The sequence below is a fragment of the Python bivittatus genome, unplaced genomic scaffold (genome assembly GCF_059951505.1).
Source record: "Python bivittatus isolate LINGU-HERP-01145 unplaced genomic scaffold, Pbiv_v1 ctg000480_np1212, whole genome shotgun sequence".
Lineage (NCBI taxonomy): Eukaryota > Metazoa > Chordata > Lepidosauria > Squamata > Pythonidae > Python > Python bivittatus.
In genome coordinates, this window is record NW_028277075.1 from 2,352,574 (window position 1) to 2,373,503 (window position 20,930).

A 20,930-nucleotide genomic window follows, 5' to 3' on the forward strand; every position below is an offset into this window, starting at 1 on the left:
TTATCACTTCACTAAGGTCATCCAATTAGTTCAGCATAATTTCTGAATTCTTCGAGAACTTGCAATATCTTCTAAGTTGAAATCCCGTTCCAACAAGAAATTCTCACTTCCTTCTTGTTAATGAAAGTATTTAATAAAGGAGGCCATACTGATTCCCAAAGAGCTCCACTGGTTCTTTCTTTCATTTGAAAATATCCTGTTTAAGAAAACCTAATGCTGTAAACAAAGAGCCTAATCAAATTCCAGTGTCCTCTCTCTCTCTCTCTCTCTCTTGTTGACATACTATAATTTGGATTTATTTTTAATGGATTTTGGTATGTATTTGCACTTGGGTCACATTCCCAGACTTTTTTATTTTATCATCCCCATTGCAGACAGTTGCTGTTGGATAGCAACTTTTCCAAAGGGTTCAATCTATGAATGATAATAATATATATAGATCAGGCTTTGTAATTGGAGATTAGCAGACACATTTTGAAAGCTAAGATGTTTTATGGTTCTAATGGGTTTAACCTAACTTTATTTCACTATTTCTAATGGCATAACTTGCCATTAGAGATATGCACCTGGTCCTAATAATACAGGCAAAACAAAGGTTTTATGCACCAAGATGCCATTCCATATCAATCTACTGATTAAATCTTGCAAACACACTACACAGCGCAGAATTCTGATGTGTGCAGAATGACAAATCTTGGCAAATGAAGGAGATCTCCTGTTCCACCTCAAAATGCACAAGGCTTTCATCACACAGAAGCATACTACCCTGTCAAAGCTACAAATCTCTGAATAAGCAGTGAACAACTTTTCACATATAAACTCAAAAGCAAATGTCTGTTACTGAGCACTGATAAGATCTTGTTTTCTGATCTATTTGATTGTTGACTGCACATCCTAACACAATCATTCTTCTGTGGTGTACTTTCTGATGCACAGCATCTCTGGATTGGGTTTCATATTTAAATGTTTACATTTATGCCAGAAAATATATAATTTTTAGAGAGAGATCTGAAAAAGAAAGTTCAAGGAACAACTGTTTCCCGATGACATAAATTAAAAGAATAATAGCTTAGCCTTTTGAACAAGTTTTTTTTTTTAGTTAAAAGGGAAATTAATTTCACAGTCTGCCAGTTGATCCAGGTTTCTAACTGATACAGAGCAAATAGTGGTTTATACATGCCATCTAACGTAAAAACACATTTGACATAGGGGCTTCTAGTCTGCCGCACAATCCTCTTAACTGCTATGCTAGAACTTTGGGCTAAAGCAAAGAGGGCAGATAAGCAGTTAATGAAATGAAGGATGACAAACAGGGTAAGCAGTCAATAGCAGCAGCTGTTTCAGTGATGTGGGATGGGGAAGGTCCCATCCTGGCTCATGGAGACAAGTCTTTCTCATGCCAGCACTTGTACTCTGTGCTGAATCTGATCAGCTGATATGTTATGACAGCAGCTTGTAAGACTAAATTACTAATGAAGCAAAGTTAGCCTGTTGGGAGTTTTGTTCACTTACTTTCTTACGCCTTTGACACGTATTGCTGAAACATTTAAGTGTGGCTACATGAAATGATACCATTAGATCTTCTTCAGCAGGGGCTACTGAACAAGAACAGATCATTATGTGCAAAATGCAACAAATATTAACTGCCAACAAAACTAGGGATTGCTCTTCTGAAAAGCACCCTGATTGATTAGCTCTGTCTCTGTGATTTGATCCTTATCTTCCCACACTTACTGAAATTTTCCAGTGTTAATGTTTACCGATCAGTACTTGTCTCTGCCAATCTATTGTTCATAATTCCCAAAGCACCTACACCACCTGCGAATCCATTTTGTTTAGAAGTTGAGCCTGTTGGTCTGTAAGAAGAGGGCATTTCAGACAATTGTTTTTGCATGACGGCAAGTGATATTTTGTTAGAGGCTAAGAGGTCTTTCATGGAAATCATTTCACCAGACATTCTGTGTCCTTCTGTGTCACTCTCAAGGACATCATCTGACTCAATTGATATGTTGCGCTGGCTCCGCACAGCCCCTGGCATCACAACATTCCTCCGTGACCTGAAGAGTTTTCTTTGGCACTTACGGCATGTGTTGCCCATTTTCTTCAATAACCAGTTTAAGAATTGTTTGATGACAATGGCAATCACATTAAATAAGGAATAGATACAACATAACCCCATGAGTATGAAGACACAATTGCCAATCTGGTAAAGGTGTTGATTTTTGTAGTATGCATTCCGACCACTCACCAGGTCACCGAAACCAATAGTACTGAAGGCCACAAAGCAAAAATAAAGGGAATCAGCATAACTCCATCCTTCTGTTGCTGAATACATAGCAGAGGCACTACAGGAAACAATGACTGATGCCAGGCACAAGATAAGCATGACATAATACACAGAAGGCTTCCATCCAGCTAAGCTGCCCATTTCATCACTCCCAACAGCCTGCTGGACACCTCCAGGAAGTGTACCTTTTCGCTTTAGTTGCCTCTCATGGCAAGACTTCAAAACACATGCTATGACTGTGATCAAACGCTCCAGGAATAAGTTGAAGAATAAGATAGCCCCTGCACAGCCAATGGGGCCATAAAATATCAGAAAAAGTTTGCCTGTTCTGGTAGCTGGTGTGGTCGTGCCGAATCCTGGAAGATAAAATAGGAAAAAAATTATATAAACAAGATTCCTGAGCAACAAGATATAACAAGTTAATATCTCATCAGAGTTGTTTATTAGTAGTATATTAGAATAACTGTAATAATATGCATTTATGTAAAACTTCATAGTACTTCACAAGCATTATCCTTATTCCTTACAAGCCTCTGATCACTAATACTATACCAATATGTGCAAGCTTGAGAGAGTGATGGAACTGTCATGGCTCAAATAAGATTGAAATAAGGTCCAGCCAGATTGAGTGTCCAGAGTAATGGTATTCAGAAATGGGCAAACTGAAGACTAGGGAGAGGAAGAGCAGAAAAGAACATAGGAACTCCATAAAATGAGCTATCTGGAGAATGTGGAGGAAACATCTGTAGCATTTAATATCAGCTCCATAGCCAGAGAGTGAGGTCTACAGCTGCCAAAGACTTTGTTGTTGTTTAGTCGTTAAGTCGTGTCCGACTCTCCGTGACCCCATGAACCATACTGCGCCAGGCCTTCCGGTCCTTCACTGCCTCCCTGAGTTTGCTCAGTTTCATGCTCATTGCTTCAGTGATGCTATCTAACCATCTCATCCTCTGCCGTCCTCTTCTCCTTTTGCCTTCAATCTTTCCCAGCATCAGGGTCTTTTCCAAAGAGTCCTCTCTTCGCATTAGGTGACCAAAGTATCTGAGCTTGAGCTTCATTATCGATCCTTCCAATGAGCAATCAGGGTTGATTTCCTTTAAGATTGACTGGTTTGACCTCCTAGCAGTCCAGGGGACTCTCAAGAGTCTTCTCCAGCACCACAGTTCAAAGGCATCAATTCTTCGGCGCTCCGCCTTCTTTATGGTCCAGCTCTCACAGCCATACATTACTACTGGAAAAACCATAGCTTTGACTATGCGGATCTTTGTCGGCAAGGTGACGTCTCTGCTTTTAATATGCTATCTAGGCTTGCCATAGCTTTCCTCCCAAGGAGCAAGCGTCTTTTAATTTCATGGCTGCAGTCTCCATCTGCGGTGATCTTGGAGCCCAAATAAATGAAGTCTGTTACTGCTTCCATTTCTACCCCTTCTATTTGCCAGGAATTGATGGGTCCAGATGCCATGATCTTAGTTTTTTTAATGTTGAGTTTCAAACCAGCTTTCGCACTCTCCTCTTTCACCCTCATCAAGAGGCTCTTTAGTTCTTCTTCACTTTCTGCCATTAGGGTGGTATCGTCTGCATATCTGAGGTTGTTGATGATTCTCCCTGCAATCTTAATTCCGGCTTGTGATTCTTCCAGCCTGGCATTTCTCATGATGTACTCTGCATATAGGTTAAATAAGCAGGGTGACAGTATACAGCCTTGTCGTACACCTTTCCCTATTTTGAACCAATCGGTTGTTCCGTGACTGGTTCTAACTGTTGCTTCTTGGCCTGCATACAGATTTCTCAGGAGACAGGTAAGGTGGTCTGGTACTCCCATCTCTTTAAGAATTTGCCACAGTTTGTTGTGATCCACACAATCAAAGGCTTTTGCATAGTCAATGAAGCAGAAGTAGATATTTTTCTGGAACTCTCGTGCTTTCTCCATGATCCAGCGAATGTTGGCGATTTGATCTCTAGTTCCTCTGCCTCTTGAAACCCAGCTTGTACATCCGGTAGTTCTCGGTTCATGTATTGCTGAAGCCTAGCTTGTAGGATTTTGAGCATAACCTTGCTAGCATGTGAAATGAGTGCAATTGTGCGATAGTTTGAGCATTCTTTGGCATTGCCCTTCTTTGGAATTGGAACGTAAAACTGACCTTTTCCAATCCCGTGGCCACTGTTGCGTTTTCCAAACTTGCTGGCATATTGAGTGCAGCACTTTAACACCATCGTCTTTTAGTATTTTAAATAACTCAGCTGGAATACTGTCATCTCCACTAGCTTTGTTGTTAGCAATGCTTCCTAAGGCCCACTTGACTTCACTCTCTAGGATGTCTGGCTCAAGGTCAGCGATCACACCAGCGTGGACATCAGGGACATTAAGATCTTTCTTGTATAGTTCTTCTGTGTATTCTTGCCACCTCTTCTTAATCTCTTCTGCTTCTGTTAGGTCCCTGCCTTTTTGTCCTTTATCATGCCCATCTTTGCACTAAACGTTCCTTTCATATCTCCAATTTTCTTGAAGAGATCTCTAGTCTTCCCCATTCTATTGTTTTCCTCAATTTCTTTGCATTGTTCATTTAAGAAGGCTTTCTTATCTCTCCTTGCTATTCTCTGGAAATCTGCATTCAGTTGCTTATATCTTTCCCTTTCACCCTTGCTTTTCGCATTCCTTCTTTCCACAGCTATTTGTAAAGCCTCATCAGACAGCCATTTTGCTTTCTTGCATTTCTTTTCTTTGGGATGGTTTTAGTTGCTGCCTCCTGTACAATGTTACGGACCTCCGTCCATAGTTCTTCAGGCACTCTGTCTACCAAATCTAATCCTCTAAATCTATTCATCACCTTCACTGTGTACTCACAAGGAATATGATCTAAGTCATACCTGAGTGGTCTAGTGGTTTTCCCTACATTCTTCAATTTAAGCCTAAATTTTGCAGTAAGAAGCTCATGATCTGAGCCACAGTCAGCTCCTGGTCTTGTTTTTGCTGTCTGTATAGAGCTTCTCCATCTTTGGCTGCAAAGTATGTAATCAATCTGGTTTCGGTTTTGACCATCTGGTGATGTCCATGTGTAGAGTCGTCTCTTGTGTTGTTGGAAAAGAGTGTTTGCTATGACTAGCTTGTTCTCTTGACAGAACTCTATTAGCCTTTGCCCTGCTTCATTTTGTACTCCTTGGCCAAACTTGCCTGTTATTCCGATTACTCCTTGACTTCCTACTTTAGCATTCCAATCCCCTATGATGAAAAGGACATCTTTTTTTGGTGCTAGTTCTAGAAGATGTTGTAGGTCTTCATAGGCGGTCAACCTCAGCTTCTTCAGCATCAGTGGTTGGGGCATAGACTTGGATGACTGTGATATTGAATGGTTTGCCTTGGATACGCACTGAGATCATTCTGTCGTTTTTGAGGTTGTACCCCATTACTGCCTTTCCGACTCTCTTATTGACTATGATTGCAACTCCATTTCTTCTAAGGGTTTCTTGCCCACAGTAGTAGATATAATGGTCACCCGAATTAAATTCACCCATTCCCGTCCATTTCAGTTCGCTGATTCCCAAGATGTCGATGTTCAGTCTTGTCATCTCATGCTTGACCACATCCAGCTTGCCTTGGTTCATAGATCTTACATTCCAGGTACCTATACAATATTGTTCTTTGCAGCATCGGACCTTCTTTTCGCTTCCAGATACATCCACAGCTGAACGTCCTTTCGGCTTTGGCCCAGCCGCTTCACTCTTTCTGGAGCTACTTGGAATTGCCCTCCGCTCTTCCCCAGTAGCATATTGGACACCTTCCGACCTGAGGGGCTCATCTTCCGGCGTCATATCTTTTAGCCTTTTAACATTGTCCATGGGGTTTTTCTTGGCACGGATACTGGAGTGGGTTGTCATTTCCTTCTCCAGTGGACCACATTTTGTCAGAACTCTCTGTCATGACCTGTCCGTCTTGGGTGGCCCTGCACGGTATAGCTCATGGCTTCACTGAGTTACGCAAGCCCCTTCGCCACGACAAGGCAGTGATTCATGAAGGGGCCAAAGACTAAGTGACAGCAAAAAGATTAGAAGGTTCCCAATAAATTATCCTTTGGACCACATTTTTTGTCTTTTCAAAGAGGCAGCCATGTTAAAGTCCTGAGGGAACACACAGCATTGCCTTAAAGATTAACACATCCATTATAGAGCATGTGTTTTAAAGGACTATATACCTCTTTTAGTTTCATTGCTTATTTGATTTTTAATACCATTTTTCAACCAGGAGCTCAATATATGATATATAGCATTGTCTCCTCTAATTTTACCCTACAATAACAACATTGTGTAATAGACTGGGCTGAGAGAGAGGGGCTGGCCCAAAGTTACCCAGGTAACTTCCAAAGCTGAGAGTGGACTTGAACTTGAGTCTTCTCAGTCCTAGTCCAACACCTTATCTATTATACTGCACTAATTCCAATTTAACTTACAACTTTTTAAGGGGTATATGTATCTAAATGGTTCCTTTTACTTTTCCTTAAAAAGATGAAGATCCTCTCAAGTCAAGCTGTACTACTGATGACTGTATCCATGCCATTTTCTAAGCACGTGAAAGTGTATCACCATTGTCTCCTTCTGTGATATTTTTTCAAATTCATAGTCTAGCTCCCCTGATCTTCATCCGTTCAAGAAACATATTAGGGCTAAAACCATATATAAATGTGAAGTTAAATGAATCAAGTACCAGTCTAAACCATTTGTGTACATTCATTTCAGCTATGTTTACTTCTGGCCAGTTTAGTTTTGCAGTTTTAGTTTTCAGTTAAGTTTTTAAAAAATAGATTTAGGTTGCATTTATTCTATGATTCTGCTTCAGTTTGTATTGCAGTTCATGCCTCAAATGATTTTTAGAAAGATATTTGATTGCACCTTTGGGATCCTTGCAGTTATGAGATCCTTTCCCAACTTTTATCTATCTATTGTCTTACATTTTTATTTGTTTCTTGAAGAAAAATTGTGAATTAAAAATTGTGGCCTTAAAAAAAAAAGATAATTTATTTTTATCTCAAAATGTGATTTCTGTCCTGAACTCTTACATTTGAAGTCAGAAGAAATTGGCCCTGGATTTTAAAAAAATAAAAAGACTATCTTGGTGCAGAAGCATAAGTCTATATTGGTATTCGGTATTTTGTGTACCTGAAAATTTATAGTTTAGGGAGGAATTGGAGGACTAATAGGGGCAGATTACCTTTATTTTCACAGATCCCAATCCATCTAACAGTTGTTTAAATACCTTCTTCCATTTCACAAAGCTAGCAGATTCATTAGGTCTGGGGCACCCAATATGACACCCATGAATCCGCTTACAAAACCTCCACTGGCATCCACTAGATTCCTTGCCTCATTTTATTGTATACATTTTAAAAACTGACTTGGTTTCAAATAATGCACCACTTTACATTTTTATTTCAAAAATTACTTAAGCTTTCTTAGAAAATAAAAATGATGGATGTTTGTATCCCAGTACAGGTAGTCCTTGGTTACGACCAGTAGTTTAGTGATCATTCAAAGTTACGATGGCACTGAACTTATGACTGGTCCTTGGAGTTCTGGCCATTGCATTGAGCCATGGTCACGTGATCGTGATTTCTGATGTTTCCTGCCAGCTTCCCACAAGCAAAGTTGATGGGGAAGCTGGCAGGAAGTTGGAAGTTGCAGTCACAAGAGGTCCTCATTAATGACCTGCGCAGTCCTTAACAATGGCAACCAGGACTGCCAGAATTGCCATTGCTAAGCAGCGTGGTCATGCCACATCCCACTTTATAATCACATCACTTAGCAATGGCAATTCCAGTCCCAATTGTCATCGTAAGCCGAGGACTACCTGTAGTTTGCTTTGAAGTGTGCCAGAAAAAGGAAAAAATAAGCAGTGATTTGTAGGGACTGTCATGCAATAAAGTGGAAGAAAGTGGATAACTATGGCACCAGACAGTATTTTGGTAAATCAGTGCTTTGTATCTGATTATGTCTCCATAGAAACTACTTGGTGAACAGGCAAGTTTCCCAGCAGCTATTTTGTAGAAGCACTTGGAATGTTCTCAAAATTCCAAATGTAGCCATTAGCTCAAAGAGGGGTTAGGAAAGCTTGCTTGAACCCATATGTGTTGTCTTTCTCTCAAAGAATCCAGTTTGTATTACACAGCAAGAGTAGTGCGTAACAATGCCAAACAGAGTATGTTTGCTGATACTGATGCATCAATGTCTCTTGATAAATATTTGGAACTTTTTAATCAAATTGTACAATAAAATAAAAAACAATGGGAAACATCTCAAGTTATTTCCCCAGACTCAGTTCTCCTCTGGAGGTCTCTCTCTTCTTCATTACACTCAATGCTGTTGGGAGTATAATGGTACAGAAATATCAGTAATAAATAATAAATAAAATAACATTACTTTTGGTGGAGGATAGACTATTTTAACATCAAACTGATATCAGTGTAAGGCAATGAACTGTGTTTTCCTAAGATATCTCTCATAATGTTAGAAGTACTATCTTTAAATAAGGCAAAAAATCCTTGTACGCTGCTGATGAAGTATTTATTTTAAAAAACATCCTAACTTCTACTCTCCTTTACAAACAGGTGAACCATTTCCATAACTTATTTGTGAACAAGAACATAGTTATGCACCAATATCTATAATCATGCCATTATTGCAATGCAGTCTGCAACTTAAAAAAGAATATATGCCAGAATATGTCTATTATGGAAATGTGAGTACAAAAGCTAATACAGTACATATAAAAAAAAAAAATCCCCTTTCACCCCTATGGGTGGTATGTGTCTCCCTCAATCTCAGGTCCTCTACCAGAGGCCTGGGAGTTTGAGGGTTCTGTACAGTATCTTAGCTGCTCCTAGATTTGCACTCTTCTGGACAGAGAGCTCTGTTGTTGTTCCTGGGAACTGTTGGAGCCACTCTCCCAGCTTAGGAGTCACAGCCCTGAGTGCCCTACCACCACTGGGATCACTTTGGCCTTTACTTTCCACATCCTCTCTAGGTCCTACTTCAGGCCCTGGTACTTCTCCAGCTTCTCATATTCCTTCTCCCTGATATTGCTGTCACTTGGCACCACTACATCTATCATTACCACTGTCTTCTGGTCGTTGGCTACTACTACGATGTCTGGTTGACTGGCCAGTATCTGCCTGTCTGTTTGGATCTGAAAGTTCCACAGGAACTTAGCCTTGTTATTTTCCACAAACCTCTGTAGAATTTCCCATCTGGACTTGGGAGGGTCTGGCCCATATACTGTGCAGATGTTCCTGTATACAATGCCAGCTACTTGGTTGTGCTATTCAGTGTATGCTGTTCCTGCCTGCATCTTACACCCTACCACTATGTGTTGGACATAGGCCTCTCTGCACAGTGTGCACTTGGGTCCTATCTAATGTAGTAAACCCCTGCTTCTATGGATCTATGGTGCTTAGTGTCTGTTCTTGCACTGCTATGATCAGTGCCTCACTGGTGTCTCTTATTTCAGCCCTTTCCAGCCGCAGGTAGGATTTCCCAGTGTCAGCCACCTCAGCTGTCTGTTGATGCTACATCCCATAAAGGGTCGTGTCTTGCCATGGCACTTCCTCTGCTTGAACATCCATGTCTGCTGCTGCCTCAGGCATTCTCTCAGCAGCTCATTTTTGGGTGCCATCTTACTGATGTACTCCTGGATGCTCTGGATTTCATCCAGGACAGTGGCTTTGACACTCACTGTATGTATGTATGTGTATATCTATATCTATATATTTAAGAGTGAATGAATACATTACAGAGCATATATTAGAATAAATGTATGAGGATGAAATGTTGTACAAAGTTTTGTGCAGGCTCTTCAGAAAAAATGCAGACTGATATGTAAATATGACTGACCAATCTTACAGCTGGGAAAACAAGAAACTAAGCTAAATCAAACTTGATACATAACTAGGCTCACATCTTTTCATGCTAAACCTATACTTATTTTATCTTAAGTTTTTTTCCCTTCATGGTGGTTCTCAATGTGATCTGCATAACAATGATAGGGAAATTAAGCTAAGGCATTTTTCATAATCGGGCTATTTTAAAAAGGCTCCAAGTTAAATGACACATTAATGTGCTTACAGATGAAAGAGAAACTGTTGATGCAAAGAGGCCTTTTGGCTTTGGTTGCATAAGTTAGAGGTATAAGAGTGGCTCCTCTTAAATCTCCTTATGTCCAGTCAGATAAATTACTCGAGGTATCAAGATTGCAATTTAACAAGTGCCTCTTGGTCCAAATGGATTCTATATGCCTTGGCATAACTGGATCCATTATTCTGCTTGCTGATAGGAATTTTACTTTTGTCCTACTGATAACACACTGAATTTATCTATGCCTGTAAAATAGATTGTGGAAATACCAATTCTGAGGCATTGACTTTTTACTTCTTTTAACCTGTCAACTAACAGGGGCATAATGAGCTAAGATCCTAAGCAAGAGACTCCTTTTTAATTTATTTCCTTGTCTCTGTCCTACTTTCCCAATTGGAAGATTGATAATTTTAGGTTCTCCCTTCAGTCTATTTTCTAGAGGAACAGTACACTGTACTGTACTTCCTTTACCTCAGTATGAGGATAGAAAGCTCAGAAGTGATAACTTTTTATACTGGCATGCAATTTTAACAAACATTTGGTTGCTCTTTTGGACCGTAAGCATCATATCTACATACTATAATGAGCTTTGTTCAATTTATATACTTGTGCTCTGCTAAACACAGACCCTAGCAAATGACTGAAGGATTCCAAGCAGTGTATAGACGAAGGCTTTCACGGGCGGCATACGATGGCTGGTGTGGGTCTTCCGGGCTGTGTGGCCGTGTTCTGGAAGTTTTGTTTCCTAACGTTTCGCCAGCACCTGTGACCGGCATCTTCAGAGTGCAGGAGCACAGACAGGAGCGGTTCTCTCTCTGCCCAGGGTAATGTGGCCCTTTTGTGGGTATTTATAGAGATCTGAGGGGTGGGGAAGGGGGGGTGGGGGGAGCTTGGGTTACTGAGTGGCTGCTTGTTTTGGTGTCAGAATCTGTGTGTATCTTCCTGGGGATTAGGCCGGGTTTTTTCTTCTATTGAATTGCTAACAAGGGGCTGCTGGGGGTGATTAGCAAGTTCATTGTGTGAACTGTTCACACGTCCTGGTGGTTGAGCTGAGTTTGTTGACCTTTTGCAGGCTGTATTTTTCAGGATTGGTAGCCAGGTTTTGTTGATTTTTAGACTCTCCTCTTTTTTTTTTTATTGAAACTGTGCTGGTGTTTGTGAATCTCAATGGCTTCCCGGTATAGCCTGGTATAGCCTGGTATAGTGGCTGTTGGTGTTGTCCAGTCTGTGCTTCTGCACTCTGAAGATGCCGGTCACAGGTGCGGGCGAAACGTTAGGAAACAAAACTTCCAGAACACGGCCACACAGCCCGGAAGACCCACACCAGCCATCGATTCCAAGCAGGGTTATTTCCCCATTTTCCATCCATGGATCTACTAAAAGACAAATTAGTCTGGATGCTGCTTGTCAGGTTCACTGATTTATGAATATAGTTACAGCAGCCTTCCCAAGAAATCACATGACATGGCCAAAGGGTTGTTTTATTATAAGCAAGTTTAATGGCCAGTAAGACAGTTGATCCCCCTTCATGGATCACTGCCTTGTCGTGGCGAAGGGGCTTGCGTAACTCAGTGAAGCCATGAGCTATACCGTGCAGGGCCACCCAAGACGGACAGGTCATGACAGAGAGTTCTGACAAAATGTGGTCCACTGGAGAAGGAAATGGCAACCCACTCCAGTATCCTTGCCAAGAAAACCCCATGGACAATGTTAAAAGGCTAAAAGATATGACGCCGGAAGATGAGCCCCTCAGGTCGGAAGGTATCCAATATGCTACTGGGGAAGAGCGGAGGGCATTTCCAAGTAGCTCCAGAAAGAGTGAAGCAGCTGGGCCAAAGCCAAAAGGACGTTCAGCTGTGGATGTATCTGGAAGCGAAAAGAAGGTCCGATGCTGTAAAGAACAATATTGTATAGGTACCTGGAATGTAAGATCTATGAACCAAGGCAAGCTGGATGTGGTCAAACATGAGATGACAAGATTGAACGTCGACATCTTGGGAATCAGCGAATTGAAATGGACGGGAATGGGTGAATTTAATTCAGGTGACCATTATATCTACTACTGTGGCCAAGAAACCCTTAGAAGAAATGGAGTTGCACTCATAGTCAATAAGAGAGTGGGAAAGGCAGTAATGGGGTACAACCTCAAAAACGACAGAATGATCTCAGTGCGTTTCCAAGGCAAACCATTCAACATCACAGTAATCCAAGTCTATGCCCCAACCACTGATGCCGAAGAAGCTGAAGTTGACCGGTTCTATGAAGACCTACAACACCTTCTAGAACTAGCACCAAAAAAAGATGTCCTTTTCATCATAGGGGATTGGAATGCTAAAGTAGGAAGTCAAGGAGTAATCGGAATAACAGGCAAGTTTGGTCTTGGAGCACAAAATGAAGCAGGGCAAAGGCTAATAGAATTCTGTCAAGAGAACAAGCTAGTCATAGCAAACACTCTTTTCCAACAACACAAGAGACGACTCTACACATGGACATCACCAGATGGTCAATACCGAAACCAGATTGATTACATACTTTGCAGCCAAAGATGGAGAAGCTCTATACAGACAGCAAAAACAAGACCAGGAGCTGACTGTGGCTCAGATCATGAGCTCCTTATTGCAAAATTTAGCCTTACATTGAAGAATGTAGGGAAAACCACTAGACCACTCAGGTATGACTTAGATCATATTCCTTGTGAGTACACAGTGAAGGTAATGAATAAGACAGAGTGCCTGAAGAACTATGGACGGAGGTCCGTAACATTGTACAGGAGGCAGCAACTAAAACCATCCCAAGGAAAAAGAAATGCAAGAAAGCAAAATGGCTGTCTGATGAGGCATTACAAATAGCTGTGGAAAGAAGGAATGCGAAAAGCAAGGGTGAAAGGGAAAGATATAAGATGTACAAGCTGGGTTTCAAAGAGGCAGAGGAACTAGAGATCAAATCGCCAACATTCGCTGGATCATGGAGAAAGCACAAGAGTTCCAGAAAAACATCTACTTCTGCTTCATTGACTATGCAAAAGCCTTTGATTGTGTGGATCACAACAAACTGTGGCAAATCCTTAAAGAGATGGGAGTACCAGACCACCTTACCTGTCTCCTGAGAAATCTGTATGCGGGCCAAGAAGCAACAGTTAGAACCAGTCACGGAACAACCGATTGGTTCAAAATAGGGAAAGGAGTACGACAAGGCTGTATACTGTCACCCTGCTTATTTAACCTATATGCAGAGTACATCATGAGAAATGCCAGGCTGGAAGAATCACAAGCCGGAATTAAGATTGCAGGGAGAATCATCAATAACCTAAGATATGCAGACGATACCACCCTAATGGCAGAAAGTGAAGAAGAACTAAAGAGCCTCTTGATGAGGGTGAAAGAGGAGAGTGTGAAAGCTGGCTTGAAACTCAACATTAAAAAAACTAAGATCATGGCATCTGGACCCATCAATTCCTGGCAAATAGAAGGAGTAGAAATGGAAGCAGTAACAGACTTCATTTATTTGGGCTCCAAGATCACCGCAGATGGAGACTGCAGCCATGAAATTAAAAGACGCTTGCTCCTTGGGAGGAAAGCTATGGCAAGCCTAGATAGCATATTAAAAAGCAGAGACGTCACCTTGCCGACAAAGATCCGCATAGTCAAAGCTATGGTTTTTCCAGTAGTAATGTATGGCTGTGAGAGCTGGACCATAAAGAAGGCTGAGCGCCGAAGAATTGATGCCTTTGAACTGTGGTGCTGGAGAAGACTCTTAAGAGTCCCCTGGACTGCTAGGAGGTCAAACCAGTCAATCTTAAAGGAAATCAACCCTGATTGTTCATTGGAAGGACTGATAATGAAGCTCAAGCTCAGATACTTTGGTCACCTAATGCGAAGAGAGGAGTCTTTGGAAAAGACCCTGATGCTGGGAAAGATTGAAGGCAAAAGGAGAAGAGGATGGCAGAGGATGAGATGGTTAGATAGCATCACTGAAGCAATGAGCATGAAACTGAGCAAACCCAGGGAGGCAGTGAAGGACAGGAAGGCCTGGCGCAATATGGTTCATGGGGTCACGAAGAGTTGGACACGACTTAACGACTGAACAACAACAACAAAAGACAGTTGATCAGATGGAAATGATAATAAAGAATTTTAAATACATAAACATATTAAAATCTATCTTCAAGTTTCCTGCATTTACCAATCCAATTGTAGCTTTGTTTCTTGTTGGTTTCCTCCACAGCAAGTGTTTTCTGTTGGATCATCCCATTGCAGAATTTATCACAAAGATGTCTAGCATGCAATTGACTTATAATGCTTAATAAGCTAATTGGTCAGAAGTTAGCCAAAGAGGACTTACTGCCTTTTTAAAATTAAAGATGGTCTATAAGAAATGGGCAGTATGGATGAATAAGGATACCAGCACAGGATCCCACCACTCCAAATATGAGTTTAGATGTCCCAACCTGGTAGCTTTATAATTTTTCAGTTGAATTATGAGTTTGGAAAACTGTAAGGGAGTTAGTCAGGGAGAGTATCAGAAATTACTACTTGCAGGCCAGATGCAATAACAAATACATTAAATAGCTCATGGAAGTGGTTGCCTTTCTTCAGGCAGCAGAGTTGAGTTCTCTGCCCCAGAACCAGGTTTTATAGCTGTGTTAGCAACAAAATGCCAGAAGACAGTAAAATTTTTCACCTGGGCTGCTTGTATAAGTTTACCAGCTTTTCCTAAAGAGCATTATGCTTTATTTTTGGGGTGGAAAAAGCATCTTGGGGGTGATGTTTATTGTTACACCTGATGGCCTTAGATACATCAACTAATTTAGTCTTGGTTAAAGCACATTCTTTATCAAAAGAAGGCTTGGAAAAGTTTGGAGTGAGTTTCCGATGGGGAATGATACTAGACTTAGGAATTGGAAAAAATACGTAGTATACTATCATGCCAGTTGCCTAACATGGATTTCAGAATGGATTATACTTCCTTATGGTTCCATCACCTTACTGGAAGGGGTAGAACTTCCACAGAGTTCATATTAAATATATTTGGGCAATATACATAGAAACAAACACTTTTCTAAAGTTTATCTAATATTAAGCAACTCACTGAATATTTGGAATAAATATTGAAAATATAGAAAAAATCCAGACTTCTCCCTTACTTCCTGACTGTTTTATGATGATGAAAATACTAAGAAATTTGTTCAATGGAGAGAAATAAACTCTTCAGATTACAGGATGTTGTTATTAACCGGACAAAATTAAGATATCTTGAGAATTTTGTGACACAGTGCTCTTCCCTACTCAGTTGGTTCCAATACTCACAAATAAGCAGTACAGCACAAGAGAATTACAGAAACAGGGGAAAATTCTGAGGAATTTGATTGAATTTGAAAATCTTATAACCCATAATACTGAACATTTGGTGGGCACAATTTATAATCCATTAATGAAAAACAATTCAGAACCTGAACACATTAAAGATTGTATGATTAAATGATAGAAAATTTCAATACAGTTATAGAGACGGAACAGTGGGAATTTTAATGAGAAAAACAGTAAATTCACCTTGAATATTATACTTAGAGAGAACTGATATAATAGGTTTTATTGCTGGTACATCGCTCCAATCATGATTGCTAAAATTAGTGGCTCCTTTTCCCTGAAATGCTGGAAATGCAAGGAGCAGACTGAATTTTTCTTCTATACATGGTGTTAATGTTGCAAACCTCAACAATATTGGCATTTAATTCATTGTAGAATGGAAGAAATCTTTGTAATTCTATTTTAATTGGAGATATTTTTATTAAACTTCACCAATCCACATATTTCTTCAAAATGCACTCAACTGGCATTATGCATGATGACAGCTGCAAAGATTTTATATGTTTTGTATTGGAAAAGATCTCTGATCCCGTCAATGGAAGAATGGTTAATTAAACTGTGAGAATATGCTCCAATGACTAGAATAACTTCATATCTAAAAAGTAAATCTGATGCACAATTTAATCTTATTTAGAAACAATTTTTGGACTACAATTCTCTACGTGGAATTTTGCTGCACCCCAAATTTGGTTTCTAGAGTTTATATTTTAATTAGACATACCATCTATGTATTATAGTATTATCTTAACATATAGTTTACTATTTATAGCATTTTTTTTTCTCTTATTGATTTTAGTTGTGTTAGCTATAATGTAGTTTTACAATTCAATACAGACATCTCTTGACCAGAAACTGGATATAAAATATCTTATAGTGCTCTAAGTTGTTAATGGTGTACTAAAATATATTATGTGCCATCAAATTGGTATCGACTCTTAGTGACCACATAGATTTTCTACATTACAATTTGTCCCTAACCTCGTCCTTCAAGTCTTCCAACCCATTGCCACTATAGCTGAATCCATCCACCTTGCTGCTTGTCATCCTCTTCTCATTCCTTCCATCTTTCCCAGCATTAAAGCCTTCTCATAATGTGTCCAAAGTAGGATAATTGGAGCCTGGTCATTTGTGCCTTTGATTTGTGTAGTGATCCATCTGTTTGTTTTCTTGGCTGTCCATGTTATTCTCAGGAGTTTTCTCTAACACTAAATTTCAAAAGCATCAATACCCTTTCTACTTGTTTCTTCAAAATCCAACTTTCACTTCCATAGAGTGTCAAAGGGAATACCACTGTCTGCATGATTCTGATCTTTGTAGGCAGACATATCAAGGCATCTGATTATCTTTTCTGAGGCCTTCCTGGCTACTCTACCAAGGGCTAGTTTGGAGCATATTTCCTGATTGCTTGTTCCTTTACTGTTGATGGTAAATCCTAAAAGGCAGAAGTATGTACCACTTCAACATCTTCCCTGTCAATTCTAAGACTGGTACTAGAATATATTAGCCATATGGTAACTTCGGTCTGCTGGTTTCTTGTGATTGGCTATCCACTCATATTATGTTAGTTATATATTTTTTTTCTTTCCTCACTATACTTTATTTATTTTTCTAAATGTGTCTTTGAATCAATTTAGTACCTTTTAAAAAAAAATTATAATAAATGATTTTTTAAAAAAGGAAAAAGATGTAGCCTTGATTTTTCTTACTGTGGCCACTCAAACCAATGCCTGTTAATGCTTGGACCAGAGAAGCCATGTTAGAGGTCAAACAGATTTGGACGTGCAGAGCAACAGATCCAGACTATTATTTCACTATTCCTATTTTTCTAACACACTGTCCAAGCTGCATAAATAGTCATTTATACTAGCAGGATTGAATACTTTACCCTGAAAGTACAGTATTGGAAGGGAGGTTCAGTAACATATTTGGAATTACTCTGCACTTGATTGAAGCCAAGACAGTCTCACACGTGTTGCTGTGTTTTCCCTTATATCATACTAGATATTCTTAGTTAATATTTCACTTTCTTATGAAGAGTATGGATTGGCCTGAAATAGAGGTGGTGCACTTGCAAGATCATTCTGTCGAAATGCCTATGAAAGTTGGTAACTTCTTCTCAGTTGCAATTGCTATCAAAAAATGCTGGATGTGAATCATGGGTAGGCTTGGGTAGTTTGGCTACTTATATCAAGGTTAAGATTGATGAATTTTCTATTCCAGTGTTGATGTAAATGATAGATGCCTTTAGTAAAATAGCAGGATATTCTATTAATTGGTCCAAATGGGAATTGATGCTAGTAGGTGAAAATTTAGTTAGCCATCAATTTAAGATATATCAATTTTGTATTTGTACCAAATTTATTAAATATTTAGGTATGTGCATACCAAAAGATATAACTCAGTAACATCTAATATAAATAAAATATATAAAGGGGTTTCTTTAGATATGGATAGATGGGAGTCATTAAACCTCACTCTTTGGGGAAAGGTGAATGCTCTCAAAATGAATATTATTCCCAGATTAATTTATATTCTGAGAGGAATTCCTGTTCAAATATCTGGAAAATATTTTCAGAAAATAAATTCTTTGTTTAGAAAATTTCTATGGGGTTCTTCGATTCCAAGAATATCTTTACAGAAAATGCAATTACCAATTAATGAGGGAGGATTCGGTTTTCTGAATCTGGAGCTATATCATCAAGCTTACCTACTGTCAAGTATTAAATACTGGAAGCCAACAATTGGTGTTAATTTTCCGATTTGGGCCATATTGGAATATACATATATAGCACCTTTGGTTGGACAGACAGTATTCGAATCTAAATAGAACAGGACTCTAACATCTCTGGAAACAAGTTTGTCAATTAGAAAGCTATGTCTAAAAAAAAAAACTGACCCTTTTCCCCATGCCAAATTGACTTTATGGGGAAACATAACTTTAAAAATTGGGAAAAAGATGGTGATATGGAAAAATTGGATGGAAGCGGGGATATTGACTTTGGACCAACTGATAGATGATGAAGACGAATTTTTAACATATGCTGTGTTAAGAGATAAATATCATCTATCAGATGTATCCCAATGGCAATATTTACAGCTATAACATTTGTTAACAACATTGTTGGACATCTGAGATACTAGAACAACTTGTTAAATCCTTTAGAACTAAAAAACCTACTACAGTATTAGTGTTTATACATATTTGTTATCAATATATCAATTTGATATGCAGATGTTAAGGGATGAGTGGAATAAAGAATTAGAGGTTTCTATATTGCCTAGACAATGGGAGAGTATCTTAATTTCTATAACAAGAGTGTCAATGGACCTTAAACTACAACTTTGACAACAAAAAATAATATTTAGAATTTACTGGACTCCATTATGTTTGTATAGAAAAGGATTGTCAAAAATAGCATTTTGTTAGAAATGTAATACGGACAATGCCTCTTTAAAACATATGTTTTTACAATGTCCTATACTTATTAAGTTTTGGGAGAAAGTAGCAGACTATATAAATATGATTGTGCAACAAAAGCTAAAATTTTCAGAGGATAATATTCTTTTGAACTATATACATAACACATGAAATTTGACATCTGGATAACATAAATGGATTCTCCATGACCTTACTATGGCCAACAGACTGATATTACAGCATTGGAAAGATAAATGTATGCCCCCATTCACTCATTGGATTGAAGTCCTGATTGCACTTTCCACTTATGAACAGATTGCCTATAGATGTAGACTTTGTATGGACAAGTATAATAAAATATGGGAATCATTTATACAAAACACAGTAAGTTAAAAAAATGATAGTCATATACATGTATTGGAAATATATATGCATTTGAATAATATTTGCATTAGTAAATATATATATAGATTTGTAACTATTTACTGTTATAATGGTATACTACACTGATTTTTAATTTGTTGTATTTTTGCCACTTTTTTTGTAATAGCACCTTTTAATGTTTTCTTTTTCTTCTGTATTATTATTTTTGTGTTTTTTCCTTTTTGTTATTAATTAAAAAGCAATAACAAATTTATAAAAAAAAGATTGATAAATTTTAACGTTTGCCCCCATTTCCATTTCCCTAAAGTGTTAATTCCCCACCTTTATTGACTTACATTGTATTTAGGTTTTCTTTTCATCTTTGACTATAATTTTTTTTCTTGCCATCTTCTGGAGGCTGTAGAATCTCTGCCTGCCTTCCCACAGAAGTAGATGAAGCACTGGCCTCAATCTGAGAAAACTCCTCCCTTTCCAGTGGCCTTACATTTCTGTTCTTCACATGTTTTGTTTTTTCCTATTTTTAGAGAATGAAACTGGGACCTCCAGCCAAAGAATAAAGTGGATGCACAACTCGATAGACAATTAATATGAGTGGTTATATTAAAAACCCTTATACATATATATGTAAATACTTGTATTTTGGATGTGGCATTTAATGGCTACTTTAACTCCTAAGTTAAGCAAAAGAACAACACAGCAAAAATCACTTTCATAGAATAAAACATCCTTAACAATCAATGTTTATTATAAAACATTAACATATCTTTAATGATAATACCGAGTGAAATTAGAGTTTTCACTGGATTAAAGAAGAGACTATATTTCAAATAGTTATCATAATGTTGTTTGCAGACAACCAATGACAAAACCAGACAAGTTTGTCAGTCCTAGGATGTAAAGACTTTTGCATGCTGGCTCAGGAATTTTTATTGATGTATGCTCCCAGAAACATACCAACATAAGGAAAAACTTGGGATATATAATTTCCTAAGAGAAAGCTATATAAGATACATTTCACTGGGGTATATCAGGACCATCCTGAGACTTGGGTGAGAACTGACACTTCTGATCTGGGGTGTTGGGATTGTGGACTCTGATATGGAGATCAAATTCTGTGTTTAAAATGCCTTTATCTTATGCACATAGATGTCTCTGTTTGGTGTTTGTGGTGACTGTATGTAATTGGGGAATGTAAATAGAGCTTTATATAGAACATAAAAGCATAGTGTAATATACTAATTAAAATATTTTAATTAATATAGTTTTAATAAAAGTGATTTCCATTGTATTTATCTGTGTATTCATTACAGAGAATATTAAAAGCCAGATAACGCATCTTGAAACTGGGATCTCCACT

The 20,930-nt window shown here is 38.7% G+C and overlaps 1 protein-coding gene across 1 annotated transcript in view; it reads right to left on the bottom strand.

Moving 5' to 3' along the window:
- Positions 1 to 1,756: 1,756 nt before the first annotated feature.
- Positions 1,757 to 20,930, bottom strand: part of KCNK13 (potassium two pore domain channel subfamily K member 13) — a 69,853-nt gene continuing 50,679 nt past the window's right edge. Inside the window, exon 2 of the mRNA XM_088146727.1 lies at positions 1,757 to 2,643. Within this exon, the coding sequence (XP_088002853.1) occupies positions 1,757 to 2,643 (887 nt within the window). The remainder of the gene's footprint in view (positions 2,644 to 20,930) is intronic.